Below are 16,547 nucleotides of genomic sequence, written 5' to 3' on the forward strand. Positions count from 1 at the left end.
CTACCTACTCACTTTCTTCAAGCAATCTCTCTTATTTGATCACCATCTAAAGTCCTCTTGCTTTGGATTCAATTCTTAAAATACAATTTTCGTTGTTGTTGGTGTCTATGATGGTGTAGCATTAAATCTATTGCTTTTAACATTCATTGCAAGTTGACCCATGACCACCAGATTTTCCAGTGCAAAACACTTCCTTTCCTTGCAAGATCACCAAAATGTTGATGCCAAATCATGGTTCCACTTGTTGGTTCATCACTTCATCCATTTGCCTTTGCTTCACTTACGAGTGTGCAGGACACATTCCCTTTTGTAGTTAACTAGGTGATGGTTTGCTTTGTAGCCAGCAAGCGTGTGCAGTGGATGCACTGTATGTAAGCTGGATGTGGTTAATGAAAAAACATACAACTTAGAAAACAAATAGAGAAGATATGCACAACAAATTGGAATTGAACTCCTTCTATTACTTAGCCAATCGGTAGTGAAGATACTGAGCATTGAGGCTTCATTGTACATCCATGTGTTGCTTTCAATAGGAACTCCTAGGACTTTATACACATGACTCTCTAGCATTCACTATGTGTACTTCCCACTTGTATTTACAATTATTTACACCTCCTCACCAGAAGGGTAGCTGCCATTACATTGTACTTCTGACACTTTTGACTTTGCAAATTCCACGTTCTTGGCCTCCTTTAACATCCATCAAAGCCTCTAACAATCACGGGCCCCTCCATCTCATCCTCATCTTCTAGTGCAGTGGATTTCTTGGTTGGACACTATGTAGAGCACGTTCACTAGTGGAAGGAGTTGCTTCCCACTTTGCTCTGCCTTTTACCCATTTTGGTCCATTTCTCATTCATCAACCATTTGCTCCCTGCTCCCTGAGGATTTGTTATTCGATTTTAGGGTTCAACATACATACATGCATGCATGCATGCATAGGTGCATACATGTCGGCATGGATACATGCATTTATACATACACCTTGGCCAATCTTTTGTACACCATATCCAATAGGAGAATGACTAATAATCCACTTGTTTAGGGATCAGCTTGGGATCCTACCCTCAACATAAATGATTGAATTATTGAAGCTCAAAGGCTTTAATAACAATATGAGCCCCCATATGGGTTCAATTTTGGCCAAAACTCTAGAAAATCCTCAATCTTATGAGGCCATTCCATCTTAGGGACTTGTCCATGAGGCCATTCCATCTTAGGGACTTGTCCTTTCCTATATCCTTTGGTGTCACTAGGCATTCATCACTCAGACTTGTCCTTTACATCTTAGGGACTTGTTTTTTCCTATAGCCTTTGGTGTCACTAGGCATTCATCAGTCTTGATGTTTTTTTCTAGCCACTAGCCTAGCCTTGGTCCTCCACAATTGGGATGATATCTAGCATCTAGATTTCAACATGAAACCCCTCCCTAGACTCATTCTCCTTCTAGCTCAATGTGTCCCCCAGGGAGGTAGTGATGGCCTCTAAAATCACCCTCCCAAAATTTGTCCCTAGGCTTTGAGATACACTCTCTACCCTCTTCTCCCAGGGATCCTTGAATAAATATTTTGATTCATCTCAATCCTTCTCAAAGTACCATTTCTTTGAAATCAACCTATCTACTTGAGCTTTCTTGGTCTGTATTTTGTCCAGCTTTCTTTTGCATATAGCATAGTCCTCCAACTCTTGTTGGATTATTTGTCTAGTTCATCTGTCCAAGAGGAGAGCATCCCATTAACCTTGGAGATTCCCTTGTTTTCTCTTCTCTTTATAGTATTCCTTTTCTTCACCCTTCTGATTCCCAGCTCATTACTCTTGTAGACCACTTCTAGGATTGAGAACCCTATCCACCTGGTTTGCAAACTGCCCCCTCCTACATGGACATGCTCTAAGGGGAGAAATGGTAAAGGAGGGCTCATATCGATTTTCCTGCCCAATGGTTAAAAAAAATAATCTCTCCCTCATTCACTCATGTGCACTCTCTCTCTCTCTCTCTCTCTCTCGCTCTCCCTCCTTCCCTCCCCCCCTCTGTCTCTCTCTGTCTCTCTCTCTCTCTCTCTCTCTCTCCTCTCCTCTCCTCTCCCCTTTGCTCTCTCCCTCCCTCCCAGGATTGCTTCGTATTAAATGCTACCTTTTTATAAAGATTCTTGCTTGGGCCACCGGTGTGTGTATAAACCCCCTTGGGCTTTCCATAAGTTGGGCGCCCACCTTTGGGGAACCCTTTGGTAGTATGTAAGCACCCTTAGTTCTCCAATCAATTGTGGCACAATGCTCTACAAGGGAGCAAAATGGCTATTTGATCAACAAAGATCTAATGGCCCCATGCAATTGTGCGCTATTTTCAACCATGTGGTATGCTAGCTACCAAAGTGCATGAGATACTTAAATTAGCCAAGTGACTGCTCCAAAGCCAGCGTGTCTCGTGCACCTTTTGATGATGAAATTGTTTATGGCTCGGAAAAGTTGCGATGTGTGCACCAGTAGATGATCAAGGCATATCTATGGCTTGGAGCAAGCCATGATCATATCATGGGATTAATTGATCCTTGATCTAGGCCATTCAAAATACAAAGTCAATGGCTTATAAGTCAATCTTTGCCAAAAAAATCTTTAATGAAATCCACCCCTCCAGTTGTCAAAATCCGTAATTTCTACGACATTATAGTCCAAAATTAAGAAAAATCCATTTTGTAAATTTTTTCTTATAAGGTTCTTTTTGAGCCCACAAATCCCCTAATTCCTTAGCCAACATGCTAATGGCTGCTCACATCCTTGCTCAACTTGATCAACTTTGACTTGCCATGACTTTTCTTCCTCCCAAGCTAGACTCCCTTCAACACCACACATAAGCACAGATTGTATTGCACAACATGCGAAAAGAATCAACATACATGCACATGTCTATGGACATACTATGACATGTGCATGCACACACACACACACACACGCATATACATGTGTAAAAATATAGGCATACACCTATACACTTACATAAGCATACATGTACTTGACCATGAGTATATATGTGATATGCAAATATAGATTGTGCGTATGCACACATATATACATATGCATATAGCAAGTGGTTGAGAGAGAGAGAGAGAGAGAGAGAGAGAGAGAGAGAGAGAGAGAGAGAGAGAGAGAGAGGAGAGAGAGAGGGTGGAGCACTAGACATAATATTTCTGTACAAGCACTAAGTGAGTGGGTGTACGGCATCATATTTGTACATGTGACGAGACAAAAGGTGAAGGTCTTACCTAGGACTACAAGCAGTGTCTAATCACCAAAGAACATAGTCATGATGAAGGTCTTATCCAATAGGGATAGTGTCTACTCATCATGACTAGAGGATAAGGATTCAGCAATCCTAGGCCCATTTCCTATGGGTAGGAGTAAACCATTACTGTGGGCTGCCCAAAAAGGAGCACCTTCGCGAGATAGCATATCCGGGAGGACATTAGTGCTACCTTTCTTCCATTCTGTAGTGAAATCATACATCGTGAAGAATTCTTGCCATCGGGCAAGGCGGCCTCATCCGATATGTTTGTCGATGCGCCTGGTACAGAAAGTTTTGAAGTTCTGATTATCTGTGAGCATGGCCATTAGATCTTCCATGATCTAGTGATAGTAATTGGGGAGATTAGAGAGTTGCCATGTGGCACCCCTCTTTCCCACCCTACCCATTGGATCCAAGGGTTACAAAATACCATACAACCTCTACCATTGATCACAAAGAGTGCTTTTGATGATTTTGCCTATTACCTCTTGCTCTCTAGCCCCTCTCTTCCTCCAAATAGTTCCATTCCCCCCTCTCCCCCCCCTCTTCTCTCTCTCTCTATGTCTGTGTGTATTCTTTATCTCGGTATGTCTGCTATTGCCACTTGCTCTCTAGCCCCTCTCTTACTCATAGTTCACTTCCCCCCTCCCATTTCATCACCTCCCTCTCTTAGCCTCTTCTCAGTGTCCTTCTCTCTTTATTATCCTCTTCCTTTTTGAGAAAAAGGGGAAATACGGCATCTTGTGTCCTCCCTCAATTGAATCCTAGTTGCCAAAGACAATGGTGTTGAAGAAGGAGCTCCAAGTCAAGATAATGTAACAACTATATCAACAAGCCCAAAGAACAAGATTACAGAGGAGCAACGATTGCATCCTGTTGCCTTAGATCTGAGCTCCTTCCATACATGATTAGCTATTGGCATCCTTGAGTTTCTTCTGCATAAAACATAGAAAAGCCAGTGCTCTTGCTTCTTTAGGACTTTGCGACTAGTTGCACTTAGCAATGGTTGGGGGTAAGCCAACATGCTTGGAATAGCAAGAAGAGACATTAGAGGGCACGTGGCAGTGAGAGAGACTTTGTAGACAATGACTAGGGAGGATCGAAGTTCACCCTAGCACTCAATATTAGGAAAGACGAATGGCAATCAAATCTCATATCGACTGCTCATGAGGAAGTTGAGGACAATGATGATCTTCACCTCTTTGGAAGATAGATATTTGAGTAGTCAAGTAGTAATGAACACGTTGAGCATCAAAAAAGGAAGTGGATACATGAGAGCCATGTGTGTACATTAGGGAGGGGACGGGATCCCACTTATTGATGTAGAGCCTTCTCAAGATTTTCCAATGTCTATCTAGAGGCCTCATTTGGGCTAGCCCTTCTTGCCTCGAGATATTCAAAAGACAGCCTCTTATCTTGCATCTAGAGGTCGCGGATCATGAGCATTGATGCCTAGGCAAAGAACATACTTTAGATGGAGCGGATAGTGGATCAGCTAGGTCCCTTAGAGCTTGGTACTATGTTCCCATAGAGGTAAAGGCTCATGTCCAGGCACTTTCACACTTGAGGGGAACATGCATTAGGATGGTGGAGATTGAGGCAAAGATCTTAGACTCATGGTGGGGGGGTCTGTGCAGGGTAGTAGACCCACCCTATAGGTACCGACAGTTTTCTAGGACCAAAGCATCCCTTAGGTTTAGTTTTTGCACTGTAGATGCTATAAGGTTGGGACTAGGGGGCTTTTTCAGCCAAAGAGGGTAGAGGACCTAGATGCATATAGGGCTATGGAGGTGTTGGAGTGGCAAAGGAATGGGGTATAGGGATGCTCAGGCAAGAATAGGACTATTGACCTAGCTCATTTGTCTTGTGGGAAGACAAGGATGAGATAGTGTCCTGTGGGTAGACAAAGATGAGATGGTGTCTATGGCCATGGGAGGGCCATGACTCAAATCAATTGGACATTTATATATATCTTTTACATAAGATTTGCACGAGTAGATATAGAAAGGAGAATACTTAACCCCAACAAGATTAAGTAAGGCAAAATCTCTCTATTTAGGAGTTATAAACCAAGAGCTAATCTAATTCGAGACTCCAGTAGTTACAAGAATTCCATCTTTTTCTTTTGGAACAAAATTCTAGCCTATCCAAATGGATAGTAAAATCCACTTAGGGAAAACAAAGAAGACCAAAAGTGTGATTAGCCCCCAAAGATTTCAAATTAACAACTATGCATTTCTTTCCTTTGGATATGAACAAGCCGTCTTATATTACGTGGTTGGTCAAACCCACTAAAAAAGACATAATACAAAATTTTGGCCAACATACTAGAAGGACACAAGGCCCGAGGCCTACATTGACAGCCTATTGTTGACAACATCAATATCATCACCAAACCAAAAGATGCCCAACTTCGGAAAGACACACTTTCTTAGAGTCCCTTCCCTCGAAGCTGCACTCATATCAAGTAACAAACTCTTAGCCAACCACAACACATAGAGTCCTCTATCAACCAAAGTACCCCAACCATGAAACACTCATTGATTCCTACACACCTAGATAGCTAGGAACACCAAGGACTTTAGATATGACTAGATAGCACGTATTGATGAGGAGAAGCCTTGTACATCCCCTAACAAAATGGCTTGCTACTTCAAAAGACCCAAAAACTAATGCATAAGGCGGGCCCACTCCATGCCCAAGCCCAAACATCTCCTGACACCTCTCACTCTAGAGAAATTGCAAGAGAGACTCCACCAATTGTAACAAAGGGGGCAAAAGGGGGACACCTCAAACCACCGTGCTAGCCAACCCTTGACTAGAAGCCAAGTGTGTAAGATCTCCCACATCAAGAATCTCACATTCCCCACCTTGCATTCCTTCTTAACGAAGTGAAATCTCTTCCCCCATTAGGAAGGACGTTGGTGCAAGTTTCATTTCTCATTTAGAAAGAGCATTTCTGACTTGCATTCCTCACATACCTATATCCCACTCTAGTAGAAACCTTCTTCAACAAGACCTTACCACCCAACACTCACCACTCCTTTTCTCTCCAACAAGATGAAATCACATAGTTGGTGTGCCAATTCTAAGGAATAGTGTGTCGAAGTTTTGCTCTAACATTGGCCTCCCCAAATTAAAATAAAATAAACCACAAACATCTTTTATGGATTTCTTGTCAGCCTTTGTGGCATCCCATGTTGCTCCCATCTTCTTTTGAATCACTCTGGTTTTGTCTAGGCCCAAAAAAACTAATACCTTGTTACCTTTCTCTACTGCTTGACTCCACCATACATTCTCCAACAAGCTAGAGCCATCTGTAAGGGCATCTTGCCCCTTTGACAGTAGAGAGGAGCCCATTACTTTTCAGGTCCTTACTAGGCCTGCCACCAAATCGGAGCTGGAAAGCTTTAGGGGAAATGGCAAAGGCCCTTGTGTTGAGAATTAGTTTGACGGTGGATAGGCAACAAAACGGGTTTATTAGAGGAAAGATACCTTCAACAATGCTTTGAACATTACGATAGCACTAGCTTATGTTTGTGTGAGGTTGTGTAGTAAAAAATGGAGATTATTTGGGTTTGATTAAACAAAGCCTATGACAAAATTCATTGGGATTTGAGAAAGACGATCACTCACAATTGGCGCCTCTACAACCTGGCATTCTCCATCCTCTCTAAAATCCAAGCATTCACTGTATTCTAGAAATCCACACCCAACGTTGCAAGATTACATCCCGGACTCAATAAATTGATTCTTGAATTTTAGATAGCTTCCGTTACTTTCTACCCACCTCTTGGATGCCAAATCTTTGTTCTCCTCCTCATGCAACCCCTTACCAACTACATGCAAATCCTTCTAAACCTTGGATGGATAGTTCTAAGCAAAGGGTCCAAATTATCTAACAAGTCTTTTGGAATAGTTCAATTGTTTGTGACCCATAAAATACAAATACATCCCGCCCTGAAGTAAATAGTCGAATTCTTGCTTAACCCTATCCAACAAGACTTTGCAATAGATCGAATGTTTGTAACCAATCTCCCACCATCCCATTGACTCTGAATTTCAAGGCTACATTAAGTATCAATATGAAACAAATGCATTGCTTCCATAAAAATCAACATGCAACAAATGCATTGCTTCCAAGAACTCACCTCAAAGTCTTTTCACCACATCATTAACATAAGAGGATGTTCCTACTCAATGTTCCAATAGCGAGCACAAGCGAGCAATGGCCATTGTTAGTTATTTGGGCCTCCTTCCAGCGATATTATTGTTAATGACTTTTTGGAATGAGATGGGCAATTGAATTTGGATTGACATTATGAACTAAAAAAACAAATGAATGTCAATAAGCACCGAAATGCCCGACACCAGGGCAATTCTAGGTAACTACTAACCTTGCCACCCCCCACCCTGTTGAAAGAAAAAAGCTTGCTCTCAAATGAGTCTCACATCAACATGCTCCTAATACTTTCTCGAAAATCATGCATTGAGGTCTCTTGGAGTTAACCTCATGCTGATGTTCAACTTTCTCGAGAATCATGCATTGAGGTCTCTTGGCGTTAGCATCTTCATCACTAGAGTGAGTAGCACTTGACCCTTCAAGAATGCAACACTCGCTATATAAGGAAAATTCTCTTACCTAAACATATCCAAGGGACCATTATACAATTCACATGAAGAGTGTGAGGTCCCAAAGGACTCAACTTTTGGATACACGTTGCACGCGTAATGTCTTAAGCCCAACAGTCATTACTTCGAAGCTCGTCTAGTAGCTGTAGATTGATATTGTCCTCCGAGAAGCCACCCGACTACAAGTACATGATAGGCATGCACGTTAAAGACGGCAACAATCCAGAGCCTACGCTGCTACGCACATCAACACGGGCAAATTGCGCAAGAACAGGTTAGCTCGTCATTCGGCTTTCTCGTTTGTATTAGCCAATGGCATTGAGAAATCTGAATGGAGGTCCGAGGAGAATTGTAAACAAGCGTTCACGATGAAATTCGCCTACGTTATTAACAGAAACAGAAGTCGAAAACACGCGCACCGGAAATATTATTATTAACAGATGTTGCACGACAGCGCTGTTTGTCGCCTTGTGACACTGGGGTGGGGTGTAGCAGGTAGGCTACCGTTCGGGACCACAAAAAGTTTGGTGCGGGTGGGTGGGGCCGCGCTCAAATTGTGGACAAGTTTGCTCGATATGAATAATAATAATGAGTGCTAGAGATGGTGAAAGACGCGCCAGGTGTGTTCTGCGTCCCAAATTTCGTCCATATGTGCGATATAAGATACTACTTATTATAAATGTTGCCCCTAGGAGACGATAAAAGCAGCAGCCGCCGCCGCAGCCGCCTCTACCGCTAAAAAATATGCATCCGACACGAGTTCTTCTCTCTTGCGACCAAACTCCTCACGCTTGCTTAATTTATTACACTTTCTACCACAAAGACACTCAGATCGGAAAATTCAACCCTTCATCAGTCAAAAGTCTCAGCCAACCTTCCCGACCATCGATTACCCCTCGACAATTCCAGCATTTTTTGAATCCGCAGCTCGACTTGACCCACGGCAGTAAAAAGCACATTAGAATATCCTTTCTTCGAGAAAGTCATCTGACTAAAATGTTTTACTAAACGCTTCCTTGCAAATACAAGTATTTAACCCGGCGCATCCGTACTAGGCCCGGGGCCCGCGAAGTATTCTATAATGCAACTAAAACAAATCGCTTGACTGCACTTCCGTGTATATCCAAAATGTTCTTGTGCGCGAGATTATTTTCGTCGATACAAGCAAACCAATTCCTGGTAACTGGTTCATCATGCAGAGATCAAATTTGGCGGATGCGTTTGGATCTCTTATGTATAAAGTGCCATGACTGATTCAACAACTGGACGCTGGATGAGACTTCGCGCCATATCTGGAGTTAAGGAGAGAGCACAAGGCCTGTTTCGAGAACTTAATAGAGTATCATCGATGGTGACCTGCAGGTCTGTCATTTATGGTGCAATGTACCAAAAGTTTGCTCATTGCTCAAATGTCCACCCTCATAGACGCCATTCAGCAGTGTTCGCAAAAACAGAGCTCGTTAGGCAGCCCATGGACTTTTGACTCCTCGTAACTGCCAAATCCTATCTTTTTATTGCGTGCCAATAGGTCGCAACTCATACCGAAAGTCGAGAATCGAGACCATTCCACTGCTGGGACTAGTTTTGATGTGATGAAAAATTAAAAGACTAGACTGACAGTCCAAACGGCAAACCTCGACGAAATTAGCTTCGCCAAAAAATCAAGTCCCGGCGGATCGCACCAAATAGAGAAGAGTTTGGTCGAAAAATCAAGTCCCGGCGGATGGCACTAAAAAATTTTAACCAATGTAGAATCTAGGAAAGTTCAAGAAACCCTAATGAGTGATTAACAACGTGATTTGCCAGATGCTGAAGTTGCTAGCCGTCAAATTTGCAGTCGACAAAGCACGAAGAAGACAGCATGAGGTCGGGGAATTCTAGCATTGTCAAACGGGTTGAAAGTCACTGAAGGGATCCCACGATGGATTCAAGAACAGAGCAACAAATCTCGTGCCTTATTAAGCTACATGTAACACTTATCTGCTATACAATAGGGGGGTATGTAGAAAACTGATCAAAGAGGCTCTTTGCTACAATTGAATACTTTCACACGGCTGCAAAAATCATCGATTTTCCTTTTCTTGGACAGTGGCGAGGAGTTATGGACACTCTGACTTGATTCGATAGACCTGATGGTACTCTCACAGTCACTACTAAAAGACACCTCTAGCACACCCATAGGACTCTGCGGAAGATAAGTGCCACAAAAGTCGTTCCTTATGTTCGCGATTAGTAAAGAGGGCGCCAGAAATTGTTCAAGCATTGCGAGGCAGCATCTCTCTACGTCATCCTGCAAGCCGTGCGACGAGAATTAGAACGTGAGATGGAATATAAACGATCCGTTTGCTCCCGCATCAAGTAGGAGGAACGGAATGTCACTGGTAGATTTTAAAAAAGCTGCAAATGCTCACGTACTTCGATTAAGAGAAGGACAGAGAATAAAGTCTTTCTGAACTCGGCGAACTGTACAGGTAGCATCTCCTGAATAGCACACAAAGCGGCTGCGGCGGCAATAGACGAAGGCCGAAACTCAAGGAATCTCAGCTCTGCGCATGCAGCAGAACAAAATCACATCCTCGCAATGCTATCACGAAAGCGACGATTTTCCCAGGTCATCAGCACAAACATTGCGCAAATTAAGGGCAAGGTTTCATGCATGTTTCATCACAAGGTTATCTAACCTTGAAGAGCACAGAGAATCAATTCGTTCACTCTCGAACGTACAGAGCACCTTGCACTGTTACTCATTTCGACATTCTGAATGAAGTAGTCCATGTAAGCAAAAGGTGTTACAGAACTCATACGCCAATCCAACGTGCTCAGCACAAGCAACTCCATCCGTTGAATAGTGCGAGGCTCGAAGACGTAATCGTGTCCGACCTGACCATCCATTTCATGTAGAATGAGACACACACACAAATATTGTCATTCTCAACGCATATGGGGAGCTTTTCTGGCTACCTGAAGATCCAGAAGGAGAGGCACTTCGGTCTCTTCCATCTTGGCTGCCAAAGATAAGCAAGCTACTGACACCAGTTGAAGCATCCAGGTCTTACCATTCTGCGGAAAAGTGAGATTGTTTCAAAAAAACGTTTCGAAAAGAATATGATCCAACATATCAGTCGTATCTAGACTATAACTTACCGGAAGCAGATGACGGGACAAGAATCGGTCCAGGTAATTTACAGATAAAGCGGCAGTCAGAGGGCCGAAGTTATAAAGCGCCCGTGCCTACATCGGGTTGAAACCGTGATCAGAGTCCACACAGCATTGCTTCGATTACACAAGTTAGAACCTCAGGGCTGCATCGCAGGAGCTATACGCTAGCTTAAGACGAAAAGATACGGGTAATCCAAATAGAAAAGGTTGAAAAAAGAGAGAAACCCACCTCGTAGAGCCAACCAACAGCGTTTTGGCGAGAGCTTGCATCAAGAACCTTGTTGTGAAATTTTTGCAAGTAGTCAGCCTGAGGTATGTGCAAGACTTCCTTTTCCATGAGGACGGAGAGCGCTGCTTGGACATCGGCCGGATCATCCAACAACAGGGCCTTTGTAGAGGCATCCGTATGCCCTTCTTCGAATAAACTTCCGTTATCGTCGTCCGATAAACATCCGAAGGTGTCCTCGGAGCAGAAAAGGTTAGCAGCGCAGTCAGCACTCGGCGCCATCGTTAGGGTGGAATATACCGAGTGCACCTCATGAAAGGCAAGGAGAGATGGAGTTCATGGCAGGTAGAAGCAGGGCGGGGGGTGTGTGACGGCTGTCTTGCGGCGTCTGTTGGCCGATCGACGAATGCAAGGGAGTCAAGTCCCACAGATCGGCTAGGAAGACTACCGAGGAAGTGCTGGGTCGGCAAAGAATGAACCGTTTGGAGAGAACAAAGAATATAGTATGCGAAAGAATTAAGAATAGAGAAGTGAGATGGGCAAGGCAAGACGAAGCGAAGATACAAAAATGGGAGGAACGGCATGGGAGGCTGCAAGGGAAGAGGTAGCTCTTCCACCTGCGAGCTGCTTTAAGCAGGCAGGAGGAGGAGGTAGTGGAAGTGCTCCTTGGCACAGAAAGAGAGAGAGAGAGAGAGAGAGATACGACTAGAGAGGGAGGCTTCTTTTTGTGTAGCTCAGAATTTAGAAGAAACAGCAGGTGCAGGCAGGCAAGCAGTCCTGCTTGCCGCGCTTTTGCCTTCCCACACGCGCGAGCCATCACTCTGAGAAAGCTCTCACTAGTTACACAATATGTTACAAGTAACGTTATCTTCTTCGTCTTCATCTGCGTAAGCGAACGGTGTATGGATGACCAGCAAGCGAGCCAAGATAGCCTGCTATATGTAGCAAAACCTAACCATTCATAGAGATAGTCTATAGATCGGCTGCTTGTGCGTGTGTGTCAGTGGCAGAAGCCTGCTCCCTCTAACTTTAGGGAAGTGCCAAATCCAACAAAGGGTCCACGACACGCTCTTCTCCACTTCCACCTAACTCCTCCTCCTCCTCCTCCTCCCCCTCCCCTTGCTCTGTTTTGCCCAGCCTGCCACCATATCTACCTACATCGGCTGCTGCACACATTCATACATCCATGATGACGCCTTTCTTTCCCCTCCAGAGTCCCCCTTGGCCCTTGCAGATTTTCGTCCTGCGCGGGCACCGGTGGCAAGGATGACCTTCACACCCGTCCACCCATGAAGAAAGATAGATTCTTGGAGGACGTCGGGGCAAGTGTGTTGGTTCAAACTTCACCTCAACAAAAGGCTTTAAGAAAACGTTGCAGCATGCAATTGGTTGAGTAGAAAGAGGGGCGCGGGTTCAATACCCAATGAAACCATTTCGTAGCTGCCCACTTGAAGGGCACCCTTCATCTACCGAACAAAGTTTCTGGTAAACCCAAACAGGCCCTTTTTTTTAATTTCTCCATGTAGGACACACCCTTTGAGGGTCTCGGGGCGGGTGATGTGAGGCCCCCCCTTAAGGCTTACACTCACGCTATCTCATTCTTTATATACAAGCATGGACTTATGTCCTCAGCTTTCGACGCCTGAGTGTCCATTCATACTTCGACGTTCTCGTTGTGAGGAAATGCGATGGGAAAGCAAAGGTGAAACATCAGGTAATGCTTTGACTCTTGAGAATAAGGGAAGATAAAGGGAGAGAGAAAAGAGCCCAGGACCTCGCAATAAGTCAAGATAAGTAATCTAAACCCAAAGGGAACCTAGAGTGCTGGCATTGTGGAAAGAAAGGACACCTAAAGAAAGATTGCTCGTCATAAAAGGAAAAGGAAGGAGATGGACAAAAAAAGAATATGCACGAAGTAAATATAGTAGGTACTCAGTTGCAAGATGCCATAATTATTTCATTGGATACTATCACTGATGCATGAGTAGTGGACTCAGGGACTTCATATCATGCTACACCTCAGAGGAAATGTTTTCAAGACTATGTTTAAGGTGATTTTGGAGAAGTTCATTTAGGTGATGATAAAGCATTAAAGGTTGTTGGAAAGGGCAAGGTGTTGATAAAATTGCAGAATGGAAACCAATGATTGCTGAAGGAGGTAAGGCATGTTTCTGATTTAAAAGAAACTTAATTTCAATAGGACAATTGGACGATGAAGGCTTCACAATCACATTTGCAATAAATTTGTGGAATGTTACTAAAGGGTCAATGGTAATAGCAAAAGGACCCAAGGTAGACATGTTGTATTTATGTACTAGTAATGCTTACTTCTCTATTGCTTTAGCTTCTATAGGAGCAGATATAGCTCTGTGGCATCATAGGCTTAGACACATGAGTGAGAAGGGGATGCAGATTCTTCACTCAAGAAAGTTATTGCCATGTCTGAAGCAAGTTGATTTGGATTTTTATGAGAACTGTGTTTATGGAAAACAGAATAGAGTCAGATTTCTCATAGTTTGGAAAGAAAAGAAGAGACAAAAGTTGAAACTTATGCATACAGATGCATGGAGTCCTGTCGATGTATCATCTCTTGGTCGTTCTCACTATTATGTTACTAGAAACGCTTGGGTTTATTGCATTAAAAGAAAATCTGATGTCTTTGAAACTTTTAAGAAATGGAAGAAAGCTTTGGTTGAGAACGAGGCAAGAAAGAAGTTGAAGGCTCTCACATCTGATAATGGAGGCGACTATTGCAGTAAAGAGTTTTAAAGTTACTATTCATACAATGGAATTCGTAGCAAGAAAACAACTCCAATAATGCCACAAGAAAATCTTGTGTCAGAGAGGATGAACAGAACAATCATGTAGCATGCAAGGAGCATGAGACAAAACGCAAGGCTACCCTTTGCCCTTGTAGCTTTGGACTGAAGCAATGAATACAGCTATTTACATGATAGATAGATCGCTTTCAAGTTCCTTGGATGGTGGCATTCCAGAAGGGGCATGGATAGGTAAAAAGTTTAATTATTCTTTTCTGAAGGTCTTTGGTTCCGAAGCATTTGTCCATGTTGATAAGGAATTGAGAACAAAGCTTGAGGCAAAATCCAAGAAGTGCATCTTCATTGGATATGGAGTTTGGTTATCGTTTGTGGGATTATGAAAGTAACAAAATCACTAGGAGCAGAGATGTATTCAATGAGATTGCTATATATAAAGATCAATTGTAGAAAAGGAAGAAAGAAAATACAGATACAGAACCCACAACTCTTGATGAAATCACAGGAGATGAAATTCCAAAGGTTGCAAAAAATGAGAATGTACAACAGCAGCAGCAACAATAATATCAAATTCCTCCAAGTGTACTTAGAAGGTCTACGAGGGTAAGTAGACCACCTGAGTGATTTTCTCCTTCTTTCAATTAGGTTCTGTTGATTGATTATGGTGAACTAGAAACATATGAAGAAGCATGCAGGCGGAATCCAAAAAGGAGTGGGAGGGAGGCATGAAAGAGGAAATGGACTCTTTGCTACAAAACCAGACTTGGGATTTGTTCTCTTACTTATGGGAAGAGCAGCATTGCAGGTTTACAAGTGAAGGAAGAAGATGAAGGAAAAATGAGGTACAAGGCAAGGCTTGCTATAAAGGGGTTTGCATAGAAGAAACGTATAGACTTTGATGAAATACTCTCTCCTCTTTGCTAAAATGACTTCAATCAGAACTATTTTGAGTCTTGTGGCTGTAGAATACTTGCATCTTGAACAATTATAGCTTTTCTTCATGAGGATTTAGAGGAAGGGATTTATATGTAGCAGCCACAGGGCTATGAGGTCAAAGGGAAGGAGGAATTGCTATGCAGGTTGAAGAAAAGTCTATATGGTTTAAAGCAAGCTCCAAGGTAGTGGTATTTGAAGTTTGACAGGTGATGCCAGGACAAGGTTATAGTAGATGTTATTCAGACCACAGTGTTTATTCTTAGAAAGTAGACAATGATAGATACATGATCTTGTTATTGTATCGGTTTGCCTACTTCTGAAAAGAAGAAAGGCGAATGTGAATATATGGAAGAGATTGGAACACATCAACTCACAACACATAGTACTATATAGAATAGAACAAGCACATGTAGTGAGAAAAGTTTAGGAGCATCAACAATGCTAGTTCATAGTGTTGCAGACTGACCATAAGGCTTGGTTACCACAAGTTTAATATAGAGGGAAATCTCAAAATTCTCTAGGACTCATGGTAATTTTCATCCAATTGAGGTTTTAGCTCTAGGCTCTTCTCCTCTCACATTCTCTCCACATATTGTGTGAATTACAATCTTTGATACTCATGAAAATTCCCTAAAATCTCTCCTTTGCCTTCATTCCCTCTTGGTCACGTGCAATTGTATTGATTGGTCACATCTCCTATTGTTTGAGTGCACCATCACCCACAAGCTCCCATTGGTTTTTGCCTTATCTTATTGCTCGACATAATGTGTTCCACTGCTTAATGATATCCAAATCCTTGGAAGCACCATAGGATCTTCTATTCTATAGGCAATGCCTTATTCCTTTCCATGGCATCATATCTTCATGATTTGTAACTCATTGTGACTTTGAGATGCTTTTCTCCCTCAATTGGGTTAGCCAATTACATGCATTACACTTATCAATCACTTCTCCCATTGGCTATGTGTAGCTTCACCCAACTCCCATTAGTTGTTGTCCTATCCTGACCCTAAACTATTGTGTCCCACATGCTTGGTTCTAGACCTCAAGATTCCTTGGATATAAAAGAGGGCTCTGTCATCTTTAGGTGAAGCTCTAGCTCTCCCCATGGAATCATAATTTCATCACGTGCCCCTTCTCTCATGACGCTAAGGTGCTTTTTCTCTTAGTTGGGTTGAAAGTTTGGCGAAACTAGTGGGCCCATTCATGTTGGACTTTATGACATCCAAGCCTTGGGTGACCTAATTGTATTTTGTGTCCATGAGTTATCCAATTAAAAAACTATTGCTCCTCTACTACTTTCAAACTCTTGTGTGATTCTCATGGCTTCATGGATAGCTTGGTTTTAATTGCTTAGTCGAGGTTGTGGGCTTGTGATCTTCTAATTCATCATTGTTTGTGTAAATGAAGTCCCGACATTCATGTTCACCAAAATCTTGAAGTTTATGGTCCTCCAATTTCCAGCCATCAAGGATATAGATAAGATCCACCAACATTTGACACAAATACTCATACATGGTGGTAGAAAAATGCATGCTTA

At 42.7% G+C, this 16,547-nt stretch overlaps 1 protein-coding gene across 1 annotated transcript; it reads right to left on the reverse strand.

The window, feature by feature from the left end:
- Window positions 1-9,783: 9,783 nt before the first annotated feature.
- Window positions 9,784-12,117, reverse strand: LOC147898930 (cyclin-D4-1-like). Its single transcript, XM_087377937.1, has 6 exons — window positions 11,298-12,117; window positions 11,054-11,140; window positions 10,871-10,969; window positions 10,591-10,789; window positions 10,325-10,455; window positions 9,784-10,199 (listed from the first exon to the last, which is right to left on the reverse strand). The coding sequence occupies exons 1-6, from the start codon at window positions 11,574-11,576 to the stop codon at window positions 9,924-9,926; spliced, it is 1,071 nt and encodes a 356-aa protein (XP_087234063.1). The 5' UTR covers window positions 11,577-12,117; the 3' UTR covers window positions 9,784-9,923.
- Window positions 12,118-16,547: the final 4,430 nt, after the last annotated feature.

This window comes from Dipteris shenzhenensis, chromosome 8 (assembly GCF_047967505.1).
Source record: "Dipteris shenzhenensis isolate YYH24624 ecotype China chromosome 8, Dip_SZ_1.0, whole genome shotgun sequence".
NCBI lineage: Eukaryota > Viridiplantae > Streptophyta > Polypodiopsida > Gleicheniales > Dipteridaceae > Dipteris > Dipteris shenzhenensis.